We start from the raw sequence: 25,237 nt of genomic DNA, 5'->3' as shown, positions 1-25,237 counted from the left end.
AATTCCAAATGAAATAATGATCCAAAACTAATTTAATGAACTAAAGAATCCACTAACTAAGCTTAAACACTTTAATGTTATGGTGAAAAAATAAACATTCAAGAACAGAATCAGGTGATAAATGGTTTTAATGTTAAAAATCCAATAATTTTAAATTTGGTTCAAATATCAAGGTCATTTAAAGGTTATGAATGTAGCAGTCACATTGTCTTATGGTGAATCACCCACACACCAAAAATGAATAGCCTATTGACAAAAGTTTATGTCCCAGACACATATCCATGTCAAAAAAATCTATAATTACTGATTTGGCAGGTACATGTATTATTTATTGTTTTCAAGTTGCCAACTAAATTATGAGAAATGGATAAGTTGAACAAATAACACACCTAAAAAATCTTGTTCCCTTTTTTTTTTTTGTTTCCTGAAAATGAAAATGTTGCAGTATTACAATTTATATTTTCATTAGATTTGTTTGGTAAACTATAAAATGTGTTACGTTTTTCTTTAGAATTGGGCTAAATCTCAGGATCCATTGCTACATAAAAAAAACATATTTTTTTTGTAAATTTTTACTGTCAGAAAATTTAATAAACCTAGAACATGATATGCAAAATGCTGTTTTTCAGGCATAATGTGTCTTTAGTATATTAACATATATATACGATGAAAACAACATAAAATAAGTACTTGCTTATTAAACCAGTCAGAAAGCAAACAAACATGACAAAATACTGATCCAATATCTGACCTTTTAAAAGCATAATTTAGTCCAACAGCTACATATACTTGAAGTACTATGTTAATATAGATTTCTAGCAATTCTTAAACTCTAGATATACACAGTAAAACTTTTCTTTAACCAAACCTACTAAAAATCTTTTAAATCATTAATGTTTTGAACTATTATCGATAGCATTATCAGCAAGCACTTGTCAACAGTGAGAATATGAACAATATGTCGTATTCTATATTAGAGGTACAGTTGTATATCCACTTAATACAACACTTTTTGGGGCCACACATTAGAAAAGAAATATTGTTTGATAAGAGAACAGTATTCCATGTCCCCCATCACTCAAGTATTTCTATAGTAAAAAGGACATTCATGCCAGACTTTTTTATTGTCTAATAGAACCAACATATACAATGAGAGTGCTGACAAAACAAAAGAATTAGAAGAAATTTCAATCTCCATAGAAGACAAATCATTAATTTTCCACTTATGTCAGATTAAACAGGATTCTAGACTGTTTTGTCTGATTACACAAGTTTTACTGTGTATACAATATTTTTTTCAAGTGATATTACTATAAAAACTCAGTTTTATTCAACAGTGAAAACGTGATTTGAACCATAAATCTACACCGCAGTAACTCCTTTCTTCTTTAAAACTAAAATGACCTTTCAAGAGACAAGCAAGTCTTTAACAAAAAACTGACTGTCAAAGCATAGTATGACATACTTTCAAGTATATATGAGCCATCATTTGGACTAACTGAAGTCACCATAGCCAGGATTTATTGTACAATATACTAAAAAATTAGCTTTATATGTCTATTATAAAGTTGTGCCCCAAACCATGAGGTATGCCAAGTAAATACAGCAACAACAACAAAATAACAACAGATACTTTGTATCATATTGTTACTAACAACAAAAATACATTAAGGAAATCATTGCTATTGGTATGAGGGTTTCTTCCATACCTTGAAGGTACAACTTCATCATTGAACAAAATAATTGATATTGAATTTAACATGTCATTCAACTATTATACCATGTAGAACATTTAACTTCAGGGAATAGAGCTGGCCTTCCCTACATTAAAGTAACTGAGGCAGGAACTGTTTTATTCAATGTAATAAACCATAGCCATTCCCATGTAAAGTTTAAAGGGTTAGTTACTAATGAGAAGACATTGCAATTAAAGTTATCTCCTTAATCAAATCAATGTTTGTCACCCATGACCTTAGCTTTCTGCAACTAAACATATGATAACTTTTATGGATGTAATCAAATCACGAATTCAGTGGTTGGCTATTTTATCACTAGAAGTGCTTTCTTTTAGTTTGATCTGACACAGATCATCTATGTTAACCTTCAGAAAACCCAACATGAATAGAATATAATCAAAAGTTTGAAAAAGTCATCTTATTTCAGTTCAAACTCAATATTAGTTTCAGTGGTTTACTAATAAATGTGATATTAAAAAGAATATTTTAAACAGCATTAAGCAGTAAGTGAATCACTGAATCAATTTCAATCCAGAAAAATATTTCAGTTCAATATCAACATTAAAGAGCATATTTTAGAAATACAAAGTACTTCAAAATGCTTGAGCTGCATGGAACAAAATGCTCATGATAAATCTGTATACAAGTGCGCTGAGATAACTATTAAACGACATTACACATTACAATAACTTAGAACAATCTATTTCAGAAATATGCTGGTTGTAATTCCTAATAATAGAGGGACAATACAGGCTTTACTCACCATATAGAGGTAACAATATCAAGAATCAGTATTATCCCTGTCATTAAAATGGTATAAGAAAAGGATGACTATTAAATTTAAAAGTTCCTATTATTAACCACTCTGCCCAATGGCTGCTCTGACAGACAAACCCCCTATTCTTTCAGAAACTTAACGAAGCAGTAATGTTTCATATAGCTTAAAGATCACATTAGCCAGATTAAAGTTCAGTTATTGTTTCTTTCTGTAATAAAAGTCTTTTTTTTTTGCTGAAGATTTTACAAAATGAAGGGAAACTGAGGAAATTGCAACAACAACAAAATTGAACGTGAAGAGCAATAAATGACTGATAATAAAGCCCTTAAACAACTGAGATCAAGTTAGACCAGTCAATATTTAAAACTTCGTTCACTGACAGGGTTACACCATAACATCGGAAAGCAACATACTTCAGTTAAAAGAAATATATAAAATAAAATGGCATGCTTGTAATATATCATACAAATCATGGAAGGGGCACAATAAATCTAGTGTTTTTTCTTCCTTCTCCTTGTTTTCTTCCCAGAGGCTGAGGATTGTTGACTGGTCTGAGGAGGAGGTTGAGGTGGCTGCCATTGACTGTTACCATCTGTATGCATTGCTTGTTGGAAAAGATTATTGATAAAGTCTTCTAGATCTGCTTCCCTGTTGGAAAAAATGTAAAGTAAGAACTGGTCGCTTTACTCAAAAATGAGACAAAGAAATTAGTCTTTGCATTTAAAACTAGAAACCAAAAATGTCAGGTTTTTTTTTGGTTTTTTTTATATTAAATATGCTTTCAGTTTTTGACAAATTTCACAAGTCTTACCACAAGTTTACTTATTTTGTAACAAATGTAATGTTTGTTGCAATTAATACTGCAACTGAACAGCTGAAGACCATTTTGAGAAAATAGAACTAAATATGAATGCTACTGTCTTTAAAATATATCAAAGTAGATAAATTCTCATAGATATTATTTTATTTATACAAATCTCTTACCCAGTCCTCCCCTGCTGACCTCCACCACCCCTATTCCCTTCAGTAGCTATTCTGTAGAACACATGATGAGCACTGGCCTGCATATGTTTAAAGAAATCTTTCTACAATGGGTAAAAAAAAAATCTATAAAATACCTCCTCCTTTCCAAGTACATACGTTTACTTGTAGCATCAACAGAAAATAGATTTAATATCAACTGACTTTCATTTTCATAATGAAACAATAAACAATACCTGTTCTTTTATGCACTGACATAAATGTAATGCTTTTGGACACATGAAAAATTCAAATTGATCTCAGATTTGGTAAATTAAATTTCTCTAATTTTGCTTCAAATTTCATACCACGACCGGTGTGGAAAAAAATGTTCTCATCACTAGTGACTTTTTTGTTCTTAGAGTTCGATTGGCTTAGAAATCAATTGTCTTGGACTCCATCTTGAATCGCCTCGATTGCCATTGTAGTTATATTTCACTTAAATGAAATAATTTTGGTGTTTTCATACCTTAAATAAGAATTATGAAGGGACTGGGGAAGACTTGAAGTAAAAAAAACTTTGAAATCGTCTTGTTTCTTTTTTTTGGAATGTTTGCATTTGTGTGATATCAACATGTTTCCTACAAATTGGAATAATAATGTTTCGCTTGCTTTTCATTTTTGGGTATTTTTGACGTTTTTAGGGCATTAGAGAAACAGAATCTACACTCAAAGCTTGTTGATTATGAATTTCTCAAATCTCGTGAAATAAATTTTATAGTTAGAATAGCTCTGCAAGCTTTGCATTTAAAACTATAAAATTTATTTCACTCGATGTGAGAAATTCCATAATCAACTCGTTATCATAGTAGATTCTATATTTCTTACATCAATATTATACTGTAGATGATTTCACAAAATTTGTAAGTGTTAAATTAGTCCTTACAAATAATTTTATACGGACAACTTTCAAAAGAAATACAGAATTTTTTTTTTTTTAATATTTCTAACATTATAATTTCCAATTTGCTTCCAAACCTGTAAATTTATCTATACAGGAATAGAGATATGAGTACTTACTTTACAAGCAACCCATTCAGTTATATCATATATCTTGCCTTCCATACATGCATAGTAATGCCATAGGAAACCAAACATTGTAGTCTCAGCCCAAACATCTCCCTACAAAGTATAATTGATAACTAAATGAGCAAGGTGATGGGGAAATTCATGACATCATCATTTTGTGATTTAAATTGTTGCCAAGTTAAATTAAAAGTGAAAATAATAGCAATGCTTAAGGTTCCTGTCTAACCAAAAATACATTTTTAGTAATGATGACCTTAACCTCAACCTCATAAAATTGGTTTATGACTTAAGTGTTCTCCCCAGGCCCTTAAAGCGCTGCGCTTTACAGCACTATCGTTATTAAGCGCTGCACTATCTTGCTACCAGCGCTGTGCTATAAACTTAAATTTGAGGATTAAAAATCAATTACGACAGGAAACGTGTGTGCCCCGAGGTCATTTACGGCATCCTATAAAAATATACAAGGTAATTAGCAGTAAACACGCTATGGTCAGTTGAGCACCGCGTGACCACACAGGTGTCTGAAGCCTATAACAATGCCAAAAAGATTCTTTATCAGTCATCTCACCTGACCATAAATTAATTTTAATGAAGGTGTCCATCAGATATTAATATCTGATACTGTACCAATCAAAACTGACTATGGTAAAAATTCACTCAACCCTACCTAAAAGCATGTGGCTATTTATAAATTCTAAGCTGAATAATTGCACAAGCTTCAATTTTAACTGTATACATGACAATGTCATTAAAGATATAAAAAAAGTTCATGTGCAATCTATAATACCAATTCAACATTTTCTCTTAAGTAAACTAGCCAAAAACTCATAGTCATATTGTAAATGACAGGTAAATTATTGGAGAACGGCCTTCAATTAAACACAACATAAATATACATACCTCTTTAGCTGAATGTCTAACATTACATCGTTTACAAAACCTGGCACTATACCAAGGCCTATCTATATAAACTCTACGATGTTTTCCTCCACAGTTATCACAACGCATCATATTGGCAGCCTACAAAAAAAGCAAAAATTGAAAGAGTAATCAAGGGAACCAAGGTTATAGCGGTAATCAAAAGAATGTAATCCAGGGACAAAGACCAGACATGGAAAAAAGACATACACAACAAAGAACATAAAGTAACTAAAATCATACATACAAAGTAACAAAAGTAAATGAGCAACTCGGACTCCACTAAAAACTGGGAGCATGGACCAGGTGCACCGGTAGGGTAAGCATCCTCTGCTTTTCTAGAAACACCCGCCGAGTTGCTCATAAAAAGTCAAGTCCAGGGTAGACAAAAAAGGAAAGGAAAACTATGACCCGTTGAATAAATCAGTTATAATGGTGTTGATGGATACACCATAACCATGAAGATGATAACAGAAAGTCACTATATGTCTTGCACTACTTTCATCAGTCCATTTCACAGAAGTCATAATTAAACAAGAGGCTCTCGAAAAGCCTGAATCCTTCACCTCACAAATCATGCCCTATTAACTAAGTAAGTAAAGATATCATGTTTTGTTTCCATGTTTGACAAAAAAATTGCTGCAAAAGAGCATACATTGATGAATGCTGTAAGTTCAACTGAGTATCTCTAAGGCACTGTAAAATGTTAGAATTGACTTCTAAGTGTTTCATAACCTCTGGGAAAAATATCGCAAGGGTCCCCCATGCCCTGTTATTCCATCTGGTCTGAGGGGGCATTAGCCCAGTATACATTTGCTGAAAAAGAACATAAAATGAAGTTCAACAATGGCTATACAACATTTTCATCCTCACATTCAACACAGGAGACCATGTCACTATATAAATCAAATATTGTTGAAATCAAAGGAAGTATAAAAATCAGTGGGAAAATGGTCGTCCAGAACAAACTTTCATCATCACCATTCAACTTAGAAGCCAGTGTTGGTTAAAGAATCCAAAAATCATTAGAATCCTACTGGTGAAAAGTCACATTTTGAAAATGGCTGCCTAAGAAAATTTCAATACTACTGGTCAACTGAGAATATCATGTTTATCTTATGATAGCTTTCATCTCCATTATACTTCTATAGTTGACAAAAAAAATAACAAAAAAAAGCACTTTGAAACCTATGTTCTATTTTCAGTAATGACTGCCATGTTTGTTTTACCATGAACAATTTTAAATGAAAAACTTTTATGCCAACTTTCAATAACATTTGTCCCATGGTTCAGATTTTCAAAGTTGCAGACATGAAAAACAACAAAAAATCTGTTTCAGGGGCCATCACTTCTACAACAGGCAAGGAATCATTTCGAAAATTTTAGCATATGTTTGTTTTCTGATGGTTAACAATATTACACTCCATCAGAATTTGGTTAAATCTAACGGTTTAGGAGATGTATACAAAAAACTGCTGTCTGACACATATGTTCTATTTCTAGGAATGTCAGCCATGTTTTACCATGGATCAAAAATCTAAAAAACGGTCATTTTGTGCAGGATACCCTAAGAAGAAACAATCATACCTACTTTTATTGAATTCTGTACAGCAATTTTTCATGATAAGATTTTTGAGAGTAATAACATCAAAAACCGCAAAAAAATGTCAAACTAGAGGCTCAAGAGAGCCTGAATTGCTCACCTGGTTAACCATTTGCTTATTTGAAAAACATGAGGAATGAGACAGGCTAAGTTAAAATCAACTTAATTGTCAAATGCAGGAAATGCTTTTCGTATCATTTTTATGACCTGAACCAGAATTTTCCTAAAGGCAACAATTTTTTAATATTTTTCAAAAACCTGTCTTATGACCCCTAAGTTCCATTTTTAATATAAGCAGCCATATCTATTCATGGATAAAAAATCACAACAGTCATTTTGAGCACAATACACTAAAGAACTATCATGCTTATTTTCATTCAATGATCATAAATGGTTTTAGAGAAGAAGTTGTACATGTGAAAAAAAAACAACAAAAAAACTGTTTCAGGGGTCGTAACTCCTACATTAGTCAATGAATGGTTTTGAAAATTTCGGCATAGGTCCTTCTCATGATGCTTAACAATTTTACCCAAATACCAAAAATTTGGTAAAAGCAACGATTTTTGAGTTACTTGCAAAAAACTGCCTTCTGACCTCTATGTTCTATTTTTAGTAGCGGTGGCAATGTTTTTTCATGAATCAACAATCCCAACAGTCATTTTGTGTGGGATACCCTAAGGAACATAAATGCCAACTTTCATTGAATTCTGTGCAATGGGTTTCGAGAAGATTTTCAAAGTCGCACATGCAAAAAATGCAAAAAAAACTGTTTCAGGGGCCGTCAACTCCTACATCAGATGTCAACTCCTACATCAGATGATCAATCGTTTTGAAAATTTTCGGCATAGGTCCATCTCATGATACTGAACAATTTTACTGGATGCCAGAAATTTGCTAAAGGCAAAGGTTTTTGTGTTGTTTGAAAAAACGGCAATCTGACCCCTATGTTCTATTTTTAGTAACAGCGGCCATGTTTTTTCATGGATCAAAAATCCCAAACAGTCTTTTTGTGCAGAATACCCTAAGGAACAATCATGCAAAGTTTAAAACCTGTCAGTCCAGTAGTTTCAGAGGAGAAGATTTTTAAAAATTTGTCCACAACCACGACAACGGACGCAAAGTGATGGCATAAGCTCACTTGGCTTTTGGCCAGATGAGCTAAAGAGGGCACTAACTCCAATGGGTGAACAGATTTTCACCAAAAAAAGACCGAAGATAGATCTCATCATGCTGAACACTTTCCGCAGTGTCAGAATTTGGTTCAACGTAACATGTTTGGAGATATATAAGAAAAACTGCTGTCTGACCCCCATGTTCTATTGTTAGTAACAGATAAATATGTTTTTTTGACATATCAAAAATCCGAACACTCATTTTGTGCATGATACCCAAAGGAATAAAAATAAAAGTTTCATCTTAATTCATTCAGTAGTTTCAGAGGAGAAGTTGTTTGAAAAGTTGTTAACGACGCAGATGCTAAGTGATGGCAATAGTTCCCATGGCCTATAGCCAGGCGAGATAAAAATTTATTGTATGTAATGCTATTTCCTGTTGTGACATCATTATCAAGGAATAACTTTACACTATCTATTTCAGTGAAACTGATTCCAGATCTGAGAAAATCAAAATTTAAAATTCAGAACCTCCCAGTATTAAAACATACCTCCTGCATTTTTTCTTGTAGTTTCGTCAACAAATCATTGAATTCCTTCTGCAAAAGAATGATAAAATATACATTACTTTACAGAAATATAACAATATCAAGTAAATCATCATCCAAACTTCTACCAATACATTGTTACCCTATTTACATTTACAATGCAACAGTAGACAACACATGACCAAAAATGTTCAGAACATAACCATAAAACTTTTACACATGTTCAAGAAAGTCATTATCATGAAAAGAAAAACAAGATTAAAAACCTCTTACTAAGGGCTATTCCAGAAATAAAGGTGTGGGGGGTTCGGAGACACTTTTTATTTGACCCCACTATCCATACAATTATTTTCATTCATTGTTAAGGCTAACTATCTTATAACTCATTCACCAAATTTTAATAGAGATGCCTCAAGACCCCCTTGACAATGAATTCTAGAATAGCCCACAACTAACATCAGAGCACTGTTATAATTGTATAATCTTACCATAGCAACTTCAGCTTCATCTGCCTGTTTGAATTCAGTGTCATATTTCTGCCTAAGGTCCTGTAAAAGTAAAATATCTTTGTTGTAGGGACCTTGCACTATTAATAAAAAAAATTAATTTGTAACAGGATGAATATCATCTAAACTAATGCTATCATGAGAAAAAACGAGGGTTGTTAGGCTATAATGGATATCAAGAATCTAACACCTGCACAAGATAGGGAAATCTCATAAACCTGAGGGCAGGATTTAATTGTTCTCTTTACAAGGCTCTAGTGAGTTAAGAACTACTATAAATTACTCAAGGGTGTCTGAGATTTTCCAATCTTGCATGAGAAAAGTGGGTGTTTGATTTTTTGTTCCTATTCAAGTCTGTTTCTGATTATTAATAAAATAATGACCCACAAAAAGATTTCTGTTTTTATATTTTTTTTTACTTTCCCAAAGACATAATGAAATTAAGTAGAAAAATGTTACCTATATTGAAATCTCTGATGAAACATGGAAGTTCTATGAGTCATTTTCATTTGAACATTGAATAGTTCCTAAATTTTAAGCAGCATAAGACCTTAGAATAAAATCACCTCAAGGGAAACAACTCCAAAGAATCACACATTACTGTCCATACTCGAGTATAAGTCGATCCACCTATAAGTCGGAACCCCCTGTTTCAGTCAAAAATTTCCGGAACCTACTATAAGTCAGACTGATTTCTGACTGCTGCGTCACTAACATTCCTTAATTACAATTAGTATATCTGTTTGTTTTGATCACTTCAATAAATGTTGAAATAAATAATTACAAGCCAGAGTTATTGTAGTAGTAAGTAATTAAATTCTTGATCGACAAGCCATGTTAATTGTTTTAATACAGCCATTTTCCACTCATTCTAATTTTGGTACAACCAATAACCCAAATTAAAATCATAAATATAGGTCACAACAATAATAAACAGAAAGTTCATGCTACTCTAACAACTCATTATGGAAGATATTTCAATAATTTAAGGGGTTTTATCTTAAGGAAAAAGAAATTCATAAAAAGAATTTTCACAATCAATAAAATATTGATTACATTTGTAACTAATTATAGTACATTATTGGGTCATGTTTCTATTACACCTTTGGGTTTTTGGCTATGTGAGTGTACAAGGGTAAAAATCCAATACACAAAATGGATAGGTGAAACATACGAATAAAATCATATAAGACCAGTGTGGTGAAAAAATAAAGATTAAACAGCAAGTATTCTTTTGCTGCATCATATTTTAGCCATAAAAGGTAGAACATAAAGACAGTCTTTCTAAAACTGATGTTTACAATTTAACATTTGGGTAAATAGCACCAATCTGGCTATTCAATGTTGGTGTCATGCTCATGTCAATTATAAAGCTTCAGACATTTTCAAGCTGAAATATTTGGTTCATAGGCTAGATCTCATCTATAAGTCTGAACCCTTCCAGTAGTTAAATATTTAGTCCCAAAAATCTAACTTATAGGCTAATAAGTACGGTAATGTAATGATGTAGATATAGAGAAATTCAAATTATGTTTTTATTCAACGTCAGGATTTGTTATTTAGGAGCTAGTTTTTAAGTAAGGCTACATTTAGACATATTTCAACAACATCCTGTCTAATGAATTAACTTACTGTGGATCCTATAAGTTTAAAAGCCCTTCCTAAGACCTTGAATGCTTCTTCTGCACCAGGTTGCTTATTCTGAAAATACATGTATATACTGAATATCTTGCAAACACACAGTGTTCTTATCATTACATTTACAGTAATCAAAGTGCTGTTAGAACTGGAGGTATTTGATTCTAGCAAAAATTGTAGCATGAACAAACTTTCAAAGATTACATGATGTAAAATAGAACTGTACCCATACATTCGTGTTTCCCATATTATTTAGAACTATTTTTTCCTATTGTATAGAAACTGAATGTCAATCTCAGTCTTTCCAAAGGTTCATTTTTTTTTTTCAGGACATTCGGTCCTGTGATGACATACTATTTTCAGGTTTTACCGTCCACTTTGACCTGAATCAAGAATGACTAATATCTGAAATTTTCTGGACTATTGATTTCTGAAGTACAAACTGTAAGCAATGGTTAGACAGTAACCAACTTAACACAATTCCATTTCACTTTTTCCCAAATTTGTTATCCTGTTAAAAAGTTAATTTACATTTACATTCATAATTTTTTTAACTGAGTATTTATCCTACACTGTAATTATACTAAAAAAAACCATTTCAGCTTAAAAAAATTATCTCCTTGATTAAGATAAGATTTTCCAAAACTAGACACATTGCTGTAAATCAATTAGATTGTTTCCACCAATTTTACTTATTAAAATCACTCCTCTTCACTTCCTGTATATTAATAATTAAATATCAATGATATAATGAAAATTTTGAGGGATAAGTGTGTTATAAAAAAAAAATGCTTTTTTTTATGTTTTATGTTTATGTTTGTTGATATATTACTGCAAAAATTAAATTCCCTAAATGAATTTTTTATTGCTTAACATCTTTCAAGGTCAAAAAGAGACCCTCAAATCTTCAGTTGATTTGAAAACTTGATCTCAATTTTGCAGAAATAATAGAATATCTTTATATGAATAATTGCAAGTAAAATATGTATAAGGTACTGATTGATAGAAAAAAATTACATTTCGACTATATTTAGGCATGAACTAGTGACATAAGGTATTGTGGTCCTGAAGGATCAAAAACCCAGAGAGTGTTTAGAATGAAAAACAGAAGTGTCTGAATTTTGAACACTGTCCACATTGAGTCTAAAAAATTCATATGAAATAGCACAAAGAAATTGCCTTAATATAAATGTAAAAGAAAAACTATTCAATCAAGAAGGCTATCTTGAACATCCATTAATAACTATATTCCACCATGAAAAATAGTGAAAAATTTGTCAAAGACAGAAATGGCTGAGTTGCCGTAAACAGATACTAGAAGTGGGACAGACCTGAAAATCCATCCAACAATATAGGACATCATAATGAAGCTATAGTTGCTGATAGATATGTTACAAAAACATTTTCCCTACTGCCTGCCTGACATTCACCATTCTATAAACTGATTTGCAAAAGTGCAACCCGTCCAAGAATCAGTTCATTGCAAAATGTTGTGTATATAACATTAAGGCAACAAAGTTCAATTAACCTTACTTTATCAGGATGAACCAGGATGGCCTGTTTTCTGTAATATTTCCGTATATCATCATCAGAACAATCACACCGTAAGCCTAAAATACTGCAATCAAAAAAATAATTGCAAACAATTTAAATAAGAAATATACACATGGAATAAAAAATACTGAAGAAATTGTGATGGGACTGAACCTGCATGGAGGGATAGTACTTAGGCTCAAACTTTGGACTCTCAACCTTCACTCTATGTTAAAATGAACTATAAACTTTTTCTACCATCATACAGATAATGTACCATACTTATCATTCTTTGTTATGTGTAGGATTGTTGTCCATGAAAACATTGTGTTATGTCATTTCCACTGAACTAGTCAACAATTTTTGTAACTTCTAATGAGGATTAAATAATTATGCCCATCTCATGACATTTTCATCCATCCCTTTCTACATGTATATTACCAGAAATTGAAAAAAGGTCAATATGATTTCTGAAATTTAAAGTCTGGAAAATTTTGTAACAAAAAAATCACTTGCAAAGCAAGAGATGTCAATCTATCACATTACCTATAAGGATCTTTCCCTTTACAAGCCAGAAGTCGCTGCATGGCCTCTGAACCTGTAATTAAATGTACATGTTACACTATCATCAATTCATTTAAGTGTGAACATTTTATAAGTCTAAATAAACAAACATTTTTCTTGTCAAATATATTTTCTTAACGATGTTTTCAGACACATTTATTTCACAGCAGCAATCATTGATTTTCAAATTTTGTTTATAGTGTTTATAAAAATTAATTAAAAAACTCTGTACATCCAAGAGAACTAACTTATAGAATGCTAGGTCAGAAGATCAAATATGGTCACTAAATCAAGCAAGCTGTTTACAGGTCATTATTTGTTAATCTTTGTATAAAGGAACAAATTAATCAATCATTACTATTTGTGCTTTTTACTTAAGTCTTTTGGGTGTACATGTATGCACTAAATACATTCGTCTTTTAGGTGTACAGCATGTGCAAAATAGTATAGTGCCTTGACCTCAACATGTTCAATTTTGACACAATACAATGTAAACAATGTAGTTGATAATCTGTATACAAATGCTCAGAAATATTCTCACCTGTTGAAGGTAGAGATATATTTTCTCCTAAACCAAGTTTTATTCTGTCAGTAGCAGAATCTTTAAAAAATCCTTTAAAATATTTTTTCAGTATTCTTGTTTTGACAAAGTGAGAGACCTTTTCCCAACTCCATATCACATAATGCACTGAATTACTGACTCTGAAAATAAATGAAAGTCATGACTACATGTACATGTAAGTATCAAATAAAGCTACATGTACAATCCTAATATTCAATAACTATAAGACAAAGATACATCTGGCAGAGTAATGTGTTCAATATTTGGGTCATTTAACATATACATACACATGTACATGTATATTACTAGGATAATTTCAGCAGATTTTGAAGTCCTTAAATTATCTTTCAGGTATGTAAAGACCATTCAAATTTATGAATATCCAGGGTTAATTGATGTCACAGAGCTGATTATGTTCAGTGTCCTAGCTACAGCAAAATGGAGGGTCGCCGCACCCCGCCCCTATCACGCCCGTACCCCTCTGCCCCTATTGAGTACACGTTTAGTGCCCAATTACAATTATCTGAGTGGCCATTTTCACTCGTTAATAAATTACCCCAAGCCAATTAAGAAGTGTCACCTTCATTAACCACATCCTGTCGTAATTAACCGTCAGGTAAACCTCAGGTAATTATCAGTGAACAATCAGCTGACCAGGGTTATCGGATAATGATTGACAAGTAGAAAATGAATCTTGATTGGATCTATAGCAATTTTATGGACAGCCAATCATTGGTTAATAATTAATTTTTACTGCACAATTAATTTTACAAATATTTTTGCGTTAACAGGTCTAAATTTTGTAGAACTACTGGTGTAAACAATTGCATGTTGCACATGTTTGTTTATTCAAAATGTCAGTTACCTCCCTTTTGATTTCAATATTTTTTAAATTTTCTATATCTGCAACAGTAAAGGACATTTTCCATAAGTTGTAATTACAATAGTTATAGGCAATAATATTCCTTCTACTTACATAAGATTTTGATATTTAATTGGAGCATAGTATGTCATGAATGCCTTTATTACCACTATGAGTTAACATGCTACCTCACTGCAAGAACATCAACCAATCTTGTCCACACAACAATCTGATCATATCAACACTGAACACTTAACTCTTTCCTAGGGATCTTAAGGCTTCAGTAATACATGTTCAGCTTCATCACCTCCATATTTAAGTGTTAAATTTCTAAAAGCATTGGTCATCTGAGAAAGGTCTTTCAATACAATAAGGGTGTCATGCATATATTAATCATGCAGTCAAATTGACTCAGTTTGCAAATTATGATGCGACCTTCATTTTCAAAAGTTGGCAGGTAAGTAATAAGAATACAAATTACTGACTTGACACAAACATACAAAATCAATGTCCCTTTTTTGTTGAAAAAAAAACATGCTACACGTTAAAGTGCCTTCTTCCCTGCGCCCCTCTATTTTCAAATCCTAGCTATAACGCTGTTATTGAATTGCTGACAGGTAGCAAAACTGTAGTGAACAACCATAGGTGGATATAGGGAAGACATTAATGAAATGGATTTTTTTTTAAATGTTACAATTCAATGTTAAGATATCGAAAAACATTTAGTTAGCATTATGAAATATTGAAAACATTCAAAAAGCAATATCAACAAAAGTGAAATAGAGCACATTTTTTCTTCCTCTTTTGGAGAATTTGTGGCAATGAGTTAGCCCACTGTAGATAATACAAATCACGGTTCTATATACCAAATAAAGTTTAACTCATCTGTATTAACTAGATATGGTCTGGTGCAACTATTGAATGGCCTAAGACGAGTCAACCAGTGGCTGGCCGTCAACAGTCAGGTCAATTTACATCAGTTATACTTTAAATTCAATGAAACTGCTCTTAAACCAACAGTGAATCATAGAATTTATTTGCATAAGACATGTGTTATGTATACCAGGTTCAAAAAACATTCAGACTGATATTATCATACATATATATTATAGGGACTTTTAAAAGGTGTCTGGTTCAGACTGGTTATCAGTTTCTAAAGGGAGGCATGTTTAACTGTAGAAACATCATTGAAAACATAAACAGTTTGCAAGTATAAAACTGTATTGGTTACTCTTTTGATATAAAAACATTGACAATGCTCTAACATGATGTACCCCCATGTATTGTTACGCTAGGTACACCCCCATTCATATGGGCAGTTTATATTGGACAGAAACCAAAATTGCTTACAACTTATACCCCATCTATATAAAGCCACTCACTACATTTGAAATAAATCCATCAAATCATAGCCACAATTTTTGTTATGAAAATTTTCTCTATCATCCCATGTAGTGAAAAGTCCTGCAAAACAGAAAGTTAATATCGGACTGCAACCAAAATCCCTTACTGTATATGTCCTGTCTAGATAAAGCCATAAACAAAATTTAAAATAAATCCATACATTGGGAGCTAAGATAATTGCAACCAAATTTGGACAAAATGATTGAAGGACAAGGTGATTCTTAACCAATATGGACATGTATAAGTACATGTACTTAGAAAAAAGTGTTATGTTGTTACTTACAGGTAGGCAATGAGGCCAAACAACAGTAACAACCCAGTAATAAACCCTGACCAAATGAAAGATACAAAAGCTTTGGACTTCTCAAACAGGAAATTTATCCACTCATCTGAAATAGAAATAAGGAAGTAAAACATATTGATTATACTTTTACATGTAATTTTACTGAACATGTACAGCTACAGTATTGATAAATACTTTAACACTGACATCTTGTGTCAAGTATTTAACAGCTTCAACTACCCTTAACATTACTTTATGTGTATTTTATAACAAGTAATATGATAATTGTCCCCATTCACAACAATACATGTTTAAAGTAGATATATGTTGTAAAAAAACTGCATTATATTCACTTATATAATTTACACGTAAGTCGTTCTACTGTAACTAATACCATATGTGTGAACTATATTAATGTCATAAATAATTTACAATGTACCATTGATTCGAAATAAGTTTCTAATAAATGTATTATAAATACTTTTATAGTTTAAATAAAACCAAAATAGAATGTACAATACAGCACGAATTTTTAGAAGTGCAAATCTGATGTAGCAGTACATTCACTAGCATACAAATAATTAAGGAATGCAGCAATGCTCATGTTCTTTGTCAACAAAGTAATTTTTTTTTATTCTTACCAATATACTCTTGATCAAATGGAGACTGTAAAGGCAAATGTCTTTTATTATCTTTCCTCCTTCCACTACCACTATCATCAGCTGATGATTTCACTTTTTTCTCTACTTTGCCATTTTGTACACAATTGTCATGTTTTCTACTTTCACTTTCTTTCCGTTGAGAATTGCTTCTTTTATTTGAATCACTCAAATCATTGTTTATATAGATATTATCTGTAGATTTCTTTTGTGCTGAGGATGAGGTCTTGGAACCAACTTTGCCATTGTTGAGGACAGTTGTGTTGTCTTGCGGTGGCTTAGATGAAGATGATTTTTTGGAATTTTTGGATTGAAATATTCTCCTGGCATCAAAGAAGGGTTTGCTGGGCTGGGTAGGTTCAGATGTCTTACCTGAAAGCTTAATGTCATCCATGGCATCTGCTTTCATTGAGTAACTATTGGAGGCAGGTTTGGTGAGATGAATTTCTTCGATCCCACTAGTTCCACTGCTAACACTGCTGGTGCTGCCTTTCCTACTCAATACTTTAGGAATACTTTCAGTGCTGTTGCTCCTCTGTTCTTGGCTGACAGCAAATTCATCAAATTGGTCCAAACCATACTTTGAATTTGGTGTCACATTGGATTCCATGTCATCATGATGTCTGTTCAGATGACCTTTTGAACCCTGTCTTGTGAAATAGGGCTTTCTAACAATAGGCTTAAAAGGTTTTGGAGCTGGAAATGATCCTGGAGCTTTCTTCTTGGCTGCTTCAGCATCTTCCTTTTCTTTAGTTGGTTGCATTGGCTTCCTTTGTAATGTTTTAGCAACATCTGAATATGACATTTTGTTATTGTTAATAGGCTGTGAGTCTGTACTACTAGGGCTAGTGGTATCCGGGCTGTCATTATTAGCCCTTGTTATAACAGATGTAGAATCAAAGGGATCAAAGTGTTGTGAAAAAGAGTTCCAACTACTAAAGGTGTCTGAGTAAATATCTCTCCCTTCAAGGCTAGCATCAGACATACTTAAATTTCCATTTTGTGAAACCTCAGGCAATCTCACATCAGGCTGAAATGGGGTAGGATTAGCATTTACAGACAACAAATTTTGAATATTGGTAAGGAAATCTTTGTTCATTTGTGTACTGTCAATAGCTGGATCATATGTTGATGGACTGCTGGGTGGAGTCAAAGCATCCCAGTTGAAGACACCAGATTGTTCCTGTGCATTTTGATGATGCATTGGCATACCACTGAACTGTGTCCATGGACTAAAATTAGGCAAGGTCTGATGGCTAAGATCAAATCCAGCTGATGTTGGTGGTAAGTCTTCAGACTTGACTTTCCTGGCCTCTGCCATCTCCTGCAAATAGGTTTAACAGAAAATAATCAAAAGAAAAATCTCATCACATAATAGTATTTCCATGTTCTTTGGTAAACATGTACATAAAAATCACCATGTTGAATAGAAATATAATGAGGTTGCTCGAAAGCATTAAAATCGGAAGACCTCAATAGTAAAATGCAGTCATTTTTATACAAAAAAAAACCTAGACACCCAAGTAGATATGAGATTGTGTTTTTGACAATTTAACCAATCCAAATCCTAACCATGAACTAGTGTTTTGGGTCCTCTTCCATATCATGGTTCAATAACAGCAACTACATGTATTTCAGGAAGTGAAATTATTAAAAAATTAGTAGTAATACCTGAAACTTTTCTCTATTCATGCTTTTGAAATTTACTGTTAGTGGCATATTTTCATTCAAATAAAACAGTTTTGAAATCATAGTAAAGTATATACAGTTTAACTTTAATGTGTCAATTTCACAAGTCAAAATCTTGGACAACTCCAAAAATTATGAGAGTCTAATCAAAACTGTGAAGTACAACATAATATCTGATGACTTGAATTGTTACTCTTAAGCTTTATTTCTAAAATGATTCACCCTCATTCAACCATTGTTATACTAAATGCTAAAAGGACAGCAAAAATTGTAGTACATGGAGAGTGATGCACATGGCCTGCGGATATTCTCCATTATCCGTTAAATGAGGCTTTGCATAATGTTAACACTAGGGGTGAAATGATACTCCCAAGTACTGAAAAACAACAGTATTTTTGTCATATTTGGTGTATAGTACAACTAACCAACCTGTTATTTCCCAGATTATAGTTAATAAAATATAATTATGAGTACAGATAACAGCAGAAACCAGTAATTACCTGATTATTACATTACAAAAGGAAAACTAATTAGTCAATCTAAGTAATAAAAGGTTATTGCTTTCCATTTTCTTGTTTTGAATCAAGATTTTTGTGAACGTATACATGTGTAAATGAAACAGCATGTAAACCGTGTCTTTATATCTGAATAAATATACAAAACCTAATAATTTCTTCAATTTAGATACTTACCTTGAAAGTGTCATAAATTATGTCCACATAAATTTATATAATAATATAATTATTAGAGGGGACAGATCAACTTGGGGACAGAAAAACCATGGGTGTGATCGACCTGCTACCGATTTATCCACTTGAATCAGAAATTTCTTCTGTCTTAAGTAATCTTTTTCAGCTTGAAATTGTAATGAAGCACTTCAACTACTAACAAAACAAAGTGATCACAAACCTGTGATAAAGACTTTCATAATAATAGAGGGGGAGGTACATGTATGTCATGAGAAGGTATCACAGTAGAATTAGTTAAAGTTGAAATACATTCTATTGTTAAACATAAAGTATGTCGGGTGAAATAATACCCCTGCAAATCTGCTTTGATAAAAATTTGTCCAGTGTGATAGACGCATTTTTCAATAAATGGTCAGTATTCCAATGGGAACAAATTGTGCTCCTCTACTTGCTGACATATTTCTCACTCTTATAACTTTGTAGTTTATCTGATACAAAAGAAGGAACATCGTTTAGCAAGAACCTTTAATCTCAGTTTTCGCTATATAGATGACATATTATCGTTAAACAATCCTAGTTTCAGGGATTTGATAGATCTCATCTACCCAAAAGAAATTGAGATAACAGATCCTACAGACACTGTGAAGTAAGTCTCATATCTTGAGCTACACTTAGAGATCGATTGCAAAGAAAAATTATTGACCAAACTATACGACAAACGTAATGAATTTTCATTCCGTAATGTCAATTTTCCTTCCATCTGTGGCAACACCCCTTCAGCACCTGCGTATGGTGTTTTCATATCACAGCTCATACGTTATGCCAGAGCTTGCCGTAACTACGCAGACTTTTTGTATCGCTAGACTTCTTATAATAAGCTCTGGAACAAGATTATGCATGGTGCTACAAGACTGTAGTCATCACTTGGCGGGTGTTTAGTTTTTAGTGGAATCCGAGTTGCTAGTTTACCTTTGTTAATGAAAACACCCAAAATCCTTTGAGAAAACACTTTGTCCAAGTAAAACACCGTTAAGAGAATAACGGCGACAAATTTTTAAGTCAACAAATTTCTGAGATTTGTTAATTTTAGACAATTTATTTTTTTCGGAAACGGTATAAGAAAATTTTTGACTCCTAGAATTTGCATGGAAGACAATATTTGGAGATAAGTAATCTTTTTCAGCTTGAAATTGTAATGAAGCATTTCAACTACTAACAAAACAAAGTGATCACAAACCTGTGATAAAGACTTTCATATTAATAGAGGGGGAGGTACATGTATGTCATGAGAAGGTATCACAGTAGAATTGGATTTAAGTTGAAATACATTCTATTGCTAAACATAAAGTATGTCGGGTGAAATAATACCCCTGCAAATCTGCTTTGATAAAAATTTGCGAGGGAGATCCCTCCCTTTGGAGATTTCGAAGGTTAACACCTATGAACTGCATCTACTCAGAAATTTAGCATGAGAGGGACTATTCAACTGGTTACAGCCCTGAGGATATCAACAGCTACAACCTTATGTATTTTCACAATATTCTTACTAACCCCTGATGTAAACTACCAATACTATAGTATGGCAATGGACCTTTAACGTAATGGACACTAAAGGGGACAATGATGCTTTATAGTAGATGGCGAACAGCAGCCTAAATTCTATTAAGTTTAAAAATATAATAAATTATGACATGGTTCAATTTATTCAGTAAGAAAGTATGCAAAAGTAATTAACATTTCTATACAAATGTTTTAGCAAGGAGTAAGTATATATTTACAGAAGTTTTATATTTCCTTACTGTCATGATAGAGAAGACAACAACTGGGTACAGATTATACAGTATCAAGCTCCGGGGTGGGGGGAGGAGGGGGGGGGGGTCGGGTGGAACACTCACAGTCGCACTGATATTTATTGATGTTATTTTGTAGATTATTGAAACCAGCTGGACTGCAGGGCAATACAAGAAAACCGTCAGCTTTGAAGGTGACAACGACAAGGTTTAAATGATTTAACTGAGTGGTTTGCACAAAAAAAAACAAACGAAATTCAGATCAAAATGCTTTACATTTTTCCGCGAAATCAGTTCCTTGAGAAGATCTGTCAAAATATGTTTTCCTTATATTGATTACTATTTTGACCGAACACGGTAGCCCTGTCAATTAACACAGTCGTTTCTATAGATAGTTCAGGCTATATTTTTTCAATGGAAAATCTCATATCAGAAAATTAAGCATCATCTTCAGTACCCTCCGTTAAAATAAATCGGATGTTTTCCTTCTTTCTTCGTCCATCGGCATGGAGTTAATCTCGTTGAAGTCACGTGACCAATATATTGATGGAACAAGTGCGAGAAAACATGAGATCTGCATTTTTATAAAAGTTCGAGGCAAAGGTTCGAGGTTGCTATAAACAAATATACTCGTACCGATTGATGAAGCGTCGATATAAAAAGACTTTCAAGTGAAATGATGATCGAAAACCCACATGCACTTTAAATGTTAATGGATTCAAACGCGGAAAAGAACGTCCTCTAAAAAACGTGTAAGCTAAGGCAGACCATTTTCTTCTGAGTGGGAGTTTTCAGCAACAGCTGGAGCTAAAAAAAATTAAGTAATGTGAAGAATATTCACTCACACATTTTTTTTCAGCCCATGGCTGAGTAAAAAAAATGCTCAAATTTAGAATAACTTTTTTTTTAATCACAGTCCCCAGTATAAAAATGGTTGGTGCCTAAGCAGGGAGTGTATATATTAAGAGTACTTCATCCACTGTTTGTATCACTCTTCACGTTGACGTACTCCTAAACAGAGTGGGGAAAAGCTCTCGGACCAACGTGGGGTCTGGGAGTATGCCAGAGCGTCAACAGAGCACACCCCTGCCGCTAGTAGGACATACTCTGACTGAGTTCCCGAAGGCTGGGCTTCGCCACCTCCAACTACTAACAGACATCTACTACATGTAACACAATCCCTGTAAGGGGCGGTCGTGCGAGATCCGTAAGGACAGTCAAGACCTTAAAAACCACCAATCGGGACTGTTTGTATCCGTCCGTGGGAGACCTGACAGGGTAGTCAAGGACGTTAAAAACCCCCTTAGCAGTACCACTGTTTGTGAACACTCTACACGTTGACGTACTCCCAAACAGTTGGTGTGGTATCGCCTCGGAAACACGTGGGGTCTGGTAGTCCGAATTTCCTCTGACTCTGCAACCCTCTTCTTTTTTATTTGAAACCCGACATATCAATATCCAAATTAAAAAGAAAAGGGTTGCAGATCAGAGGAAATTCGGACTAGGGGTCTGGGAGTAGGCCAAAGCGTCAACAGAGAAACCCAGTCACTAGTAGGACATCCTCAGACCGAGTTCTTCGGTCAGGTTTCCCAGAGGCTGGGCTCCAACTACTAACAGACATCTACCAACACAATGCCTGCAAGGGGCGATTGTGCGAGATAAGTAAGGATAGTAAAGACCGTAAAACCCCCAATTATCACTGCTTGTAATAAAATATTCAATAGTTCATTATTGTCAATTTTATTTTATTTATTTTATTTTATTTTTTAATTATTATTTTTATTTTACTAAATTCTAACTATTTATTATTTAATTTGTTTTTTCTTCTTCTATTTTTAACTTACAACTATTATAAATATTTTGGCTCGTAACAAAGACGACTTAAATATTTATACTAAATATATATATCATGCAGAACTTTCTTTGAATAAAGCAAATATTGATGATAAAGAATGAGTGTTCCTTGATCTTAGTTTTCATATCAATAATGGTAAACTTAATACTAAAATTTAATGATGAAAGGGATGATTGAACCTTTTTAGATGGTGACGTCCCTTGTCACCATCATATGTTGTTTACATGATTTGCTCGTATTTGTAACAATGTTTCCGATTTTAACGAAACAAATCTAAATATATAACCGAGAAATTACTACATAAAGGTTTTCGATATCACAAGCTCGTAAAAGCATTCGCAAAATACAAGGAAATCATTCTCAAGTACATGATGTACTTGTAAACAATTAATACGTGCGGGTGCTCCCACCAAAAATTTCTGGTAATATTCTTCACAGAGCACGGAAAGCTCAATAGTCACTCAATAAGTATTGAATAGGCTATTTCGTGGGGGATATAGTTATGATTTTTTTGGTATTTAGGTTTAAACTGGTCTGGAGCTGGTATGTCAGTTAACTGCTAATTGTTCTTTTTTAGTGCATCTGTGTTACTTACAATCAGTTTCTTTATTTCTATTTTAAGAAGAGACTCAGACCTTTTTAAACTGATTTTTATGTGAGTTGAATTGTGTAACATTTTTTTTTCCATAGCGACCAGATCTAAAAATGGGGAGGGTTGTGATCACGCCAAAGTACTTTGACCCCGCCGCATTTTTGTGCCTGTCCCAAGTCAGGAATTTCTGGCTTGTGTACATGTATTGTTTGGTTTTCAATATTAGTTTACTTTTATGTTACTGAAGTATATTGGGGCAATTATTTCACTGTACTTGTGTTTCTGCTTCTATTTGATTTTCGTGGTTTTTTTTTTTTTTCAGCTACATTATATTTTTGGCATTTAAACTTTTTTTTATTTTTTTTTTAATTTCGAAACGATAACGATAACGATCTTCAGACCAAAAAGAACAAAAGTAAGGTCGATATTTATTTTTTTTTATTTTACGGCCACAAAGAGTTATGCGTAAATTTCGCCTCTACTATCGACAGTTAAATTGTTCGTTTCTACTTTTTACAAACGATGTATATTGTTTTATTTTACTAGATTTAGCAAGTCATTGTAATCAAGCATTTGTAGAAACACAAGTTCTGATATGTAAAATTAAAGCATTTTCATTGTTGAATTCGCTTTTGCTATTTTATTGTTGTAAGTGTTCAATGTGAAGAGTACACTACATGTAAAAAATGCATAATTCTTAATAGGGGTTACATAAATTCATAGGCTTCCCAGATAATATAAAGATAAGTATAAAACTATACTTTACACGGCTGTATATAACCACGCAGGCCTCCTTAAATCTCCAAGTTTTGTTTCTGGTGATCCAAATTACTCTTGGGGTATGAGGCATTGAGTTCGATTACTCGGTTTTCAAAAAAAAACTTGTAGTGACAGAATTGGCGAATCCAGCTATGTGAAAGGGCATATAAGAAGGCGGGCAGTGGAATTTCCAGTTATTTTTTCCAAGACAATATTGAATTCTATTCACTTGTGTTCACTTAATAATATTTTTAAGAAAGTTTTATGATGCAGTTAATTCCAAGATGGATATATAAGGAGTCACGACCATCGCCACTATACATCACCTAAGATGCATGATGTCTCCATAGATGGTGTTACTTTCATACAAATACCTCTTGGACTTCGTCACATTCGAACTAAACTCTATTCTGAGCTTCTCGCTGCACTACACTCCCTTTAGAAAACAAGTCTTGATACTCCTGTTTATGTACCTACCTCATCATTATACAGACTTGTGGCCATCATTTTGGATATTGTGTAAAAGGTGAAGCTGAAGAAAAACGATCATTTCTATCACCACCGTTTATTGTCAACAAAGATATAGATGCAATTAATTAGGCTAACGTCTTCAAACACCCCGATGTAGCAAAAACATTGTCTACAATATATGACAAATACGTTGTACCAGCAGACAGAGCCCAAAACAACATTTTTTTCTCTGCGAAACGTATTACATTCAATGTTTATTAACAGAGGTACACGCAGAAAACTAACGCAGTGATAAGACCTATACTGCTACCACAGTCTCGAAAGAAGAGATAGTCGAAAACCATAAATCTCTGCTATCCTCTTTTGGTGTCTTTACCAAAGACGATGATTGTGATCTACCGTCTATGTACTGGATTCCTTAACTCCACAAGAATCCATACAAACAACACTACATGGCTGGATCTACAAAGTGTACCACCATTTTTTTTCTAAAACTTTTAACGTCTATACTCACAGCTGCCAAAGAGGGTCTCCTGTCCTACCACGACACCTGTTACTCCCGTAGTGGTATTTTATTCAATGTGGTTCCTGCAAAATTCGAAAAATCTACTAGTGACTCTCAATTCAAGATTATTAT

The 25,237-nt window shown here is 33.1% G+C and overlaps 1 protein-coding gene across 2 annotated transcripts; it reads right to left on the bottom strand.

Annotated features, from left to right (window-relative positions):
- Positions 1-556: 556 nt before the first annotated feature.
- Positions 557-21,455, bottom strand: LOC148628745 (uncharacterized). 2 transcript variants are annotated; one of them, XM_088593873.1, is made up of 13 exons: positions 21,381-21,455; positions 16,738-18,079; positions 16,097-16,202; positions 13,527-13,687; positions 12,968-13,019; positions 12,422-12,506; positions 10,883-10,951; positions 9,233-9,292; positions 8,748-8,795; positions 5,464-5,583; positions 4,555-4,656; positions 3,499-3,599; positions 557-3,162 (listed from the first exon to the last, which is right to left on the bottom strand). In XM_088593873.1, the coding sequence occupies exons 2-13, from the start codon at positions 18,074-18,076 to the stop codon at positions 3,006-3,008; spliced, it is 2,400 nt and encodes a 799-aa protein (XP_088449999.1). In that variant the 5' UTR covers positions 18,077-18,079; positions 21,381-21,455; the 3' UTR covers positions 557-3,005. The 2 variants fall into 2 exon arrangements, with proteins under 2 accessions (XP_088449999.1, XP_088450010.1); XM_088593884.1 differs by having other exon boundaries at positions 21,200-21,447.
- Positions 21,456-25,237: the final 3,782 nt, after the last annotated feature.

Source organism: Perna viridis, chromosome 1, assembly GCF_037379345.1.
Source record: "Perna viridis isolate PV_CMFRI_1.1 ecotype Kerala chromosome 1, ASM3737934v1, whole genome shotgun sequence".
Classification (NCBI taxonomy): Eukaryota; Metazoa; Mollusca; class Bivalvia; order Mytilida; family Mytilidae; genus Perna; species Perna viridis.
The sequence above is the reverse complement of the archived record's forward strand: the minus strand, read 5'-3'. Positions and strand labels throughout refer to the sequence as shown.

Excerpts from the sequence above, each read along its gene's own strand:
- LOC148628745 (XM_088593873.1), bottom strand. The coding sequence starts at position 18,076 with ATGGCAGAGGCCAGGAAAGTCAAGTCTGAAGACTTACCACCAACATCA. Across the intron at positions 12,507-12,967 it reads AAAGGGAAAGATCCTTATAG|TATTTTAGGCTTACGGTGTG; the intron begins GTAATGTGATAG and ends TTTTGATTGCAG. Across the intron at positions 9,293-10,882 it reads TTAAACTTATAGGATCCACA|GACCTTAGGCAGAAATATGA; the intron begins GTAAGTTAATTC and ends TTACTTTTACAG.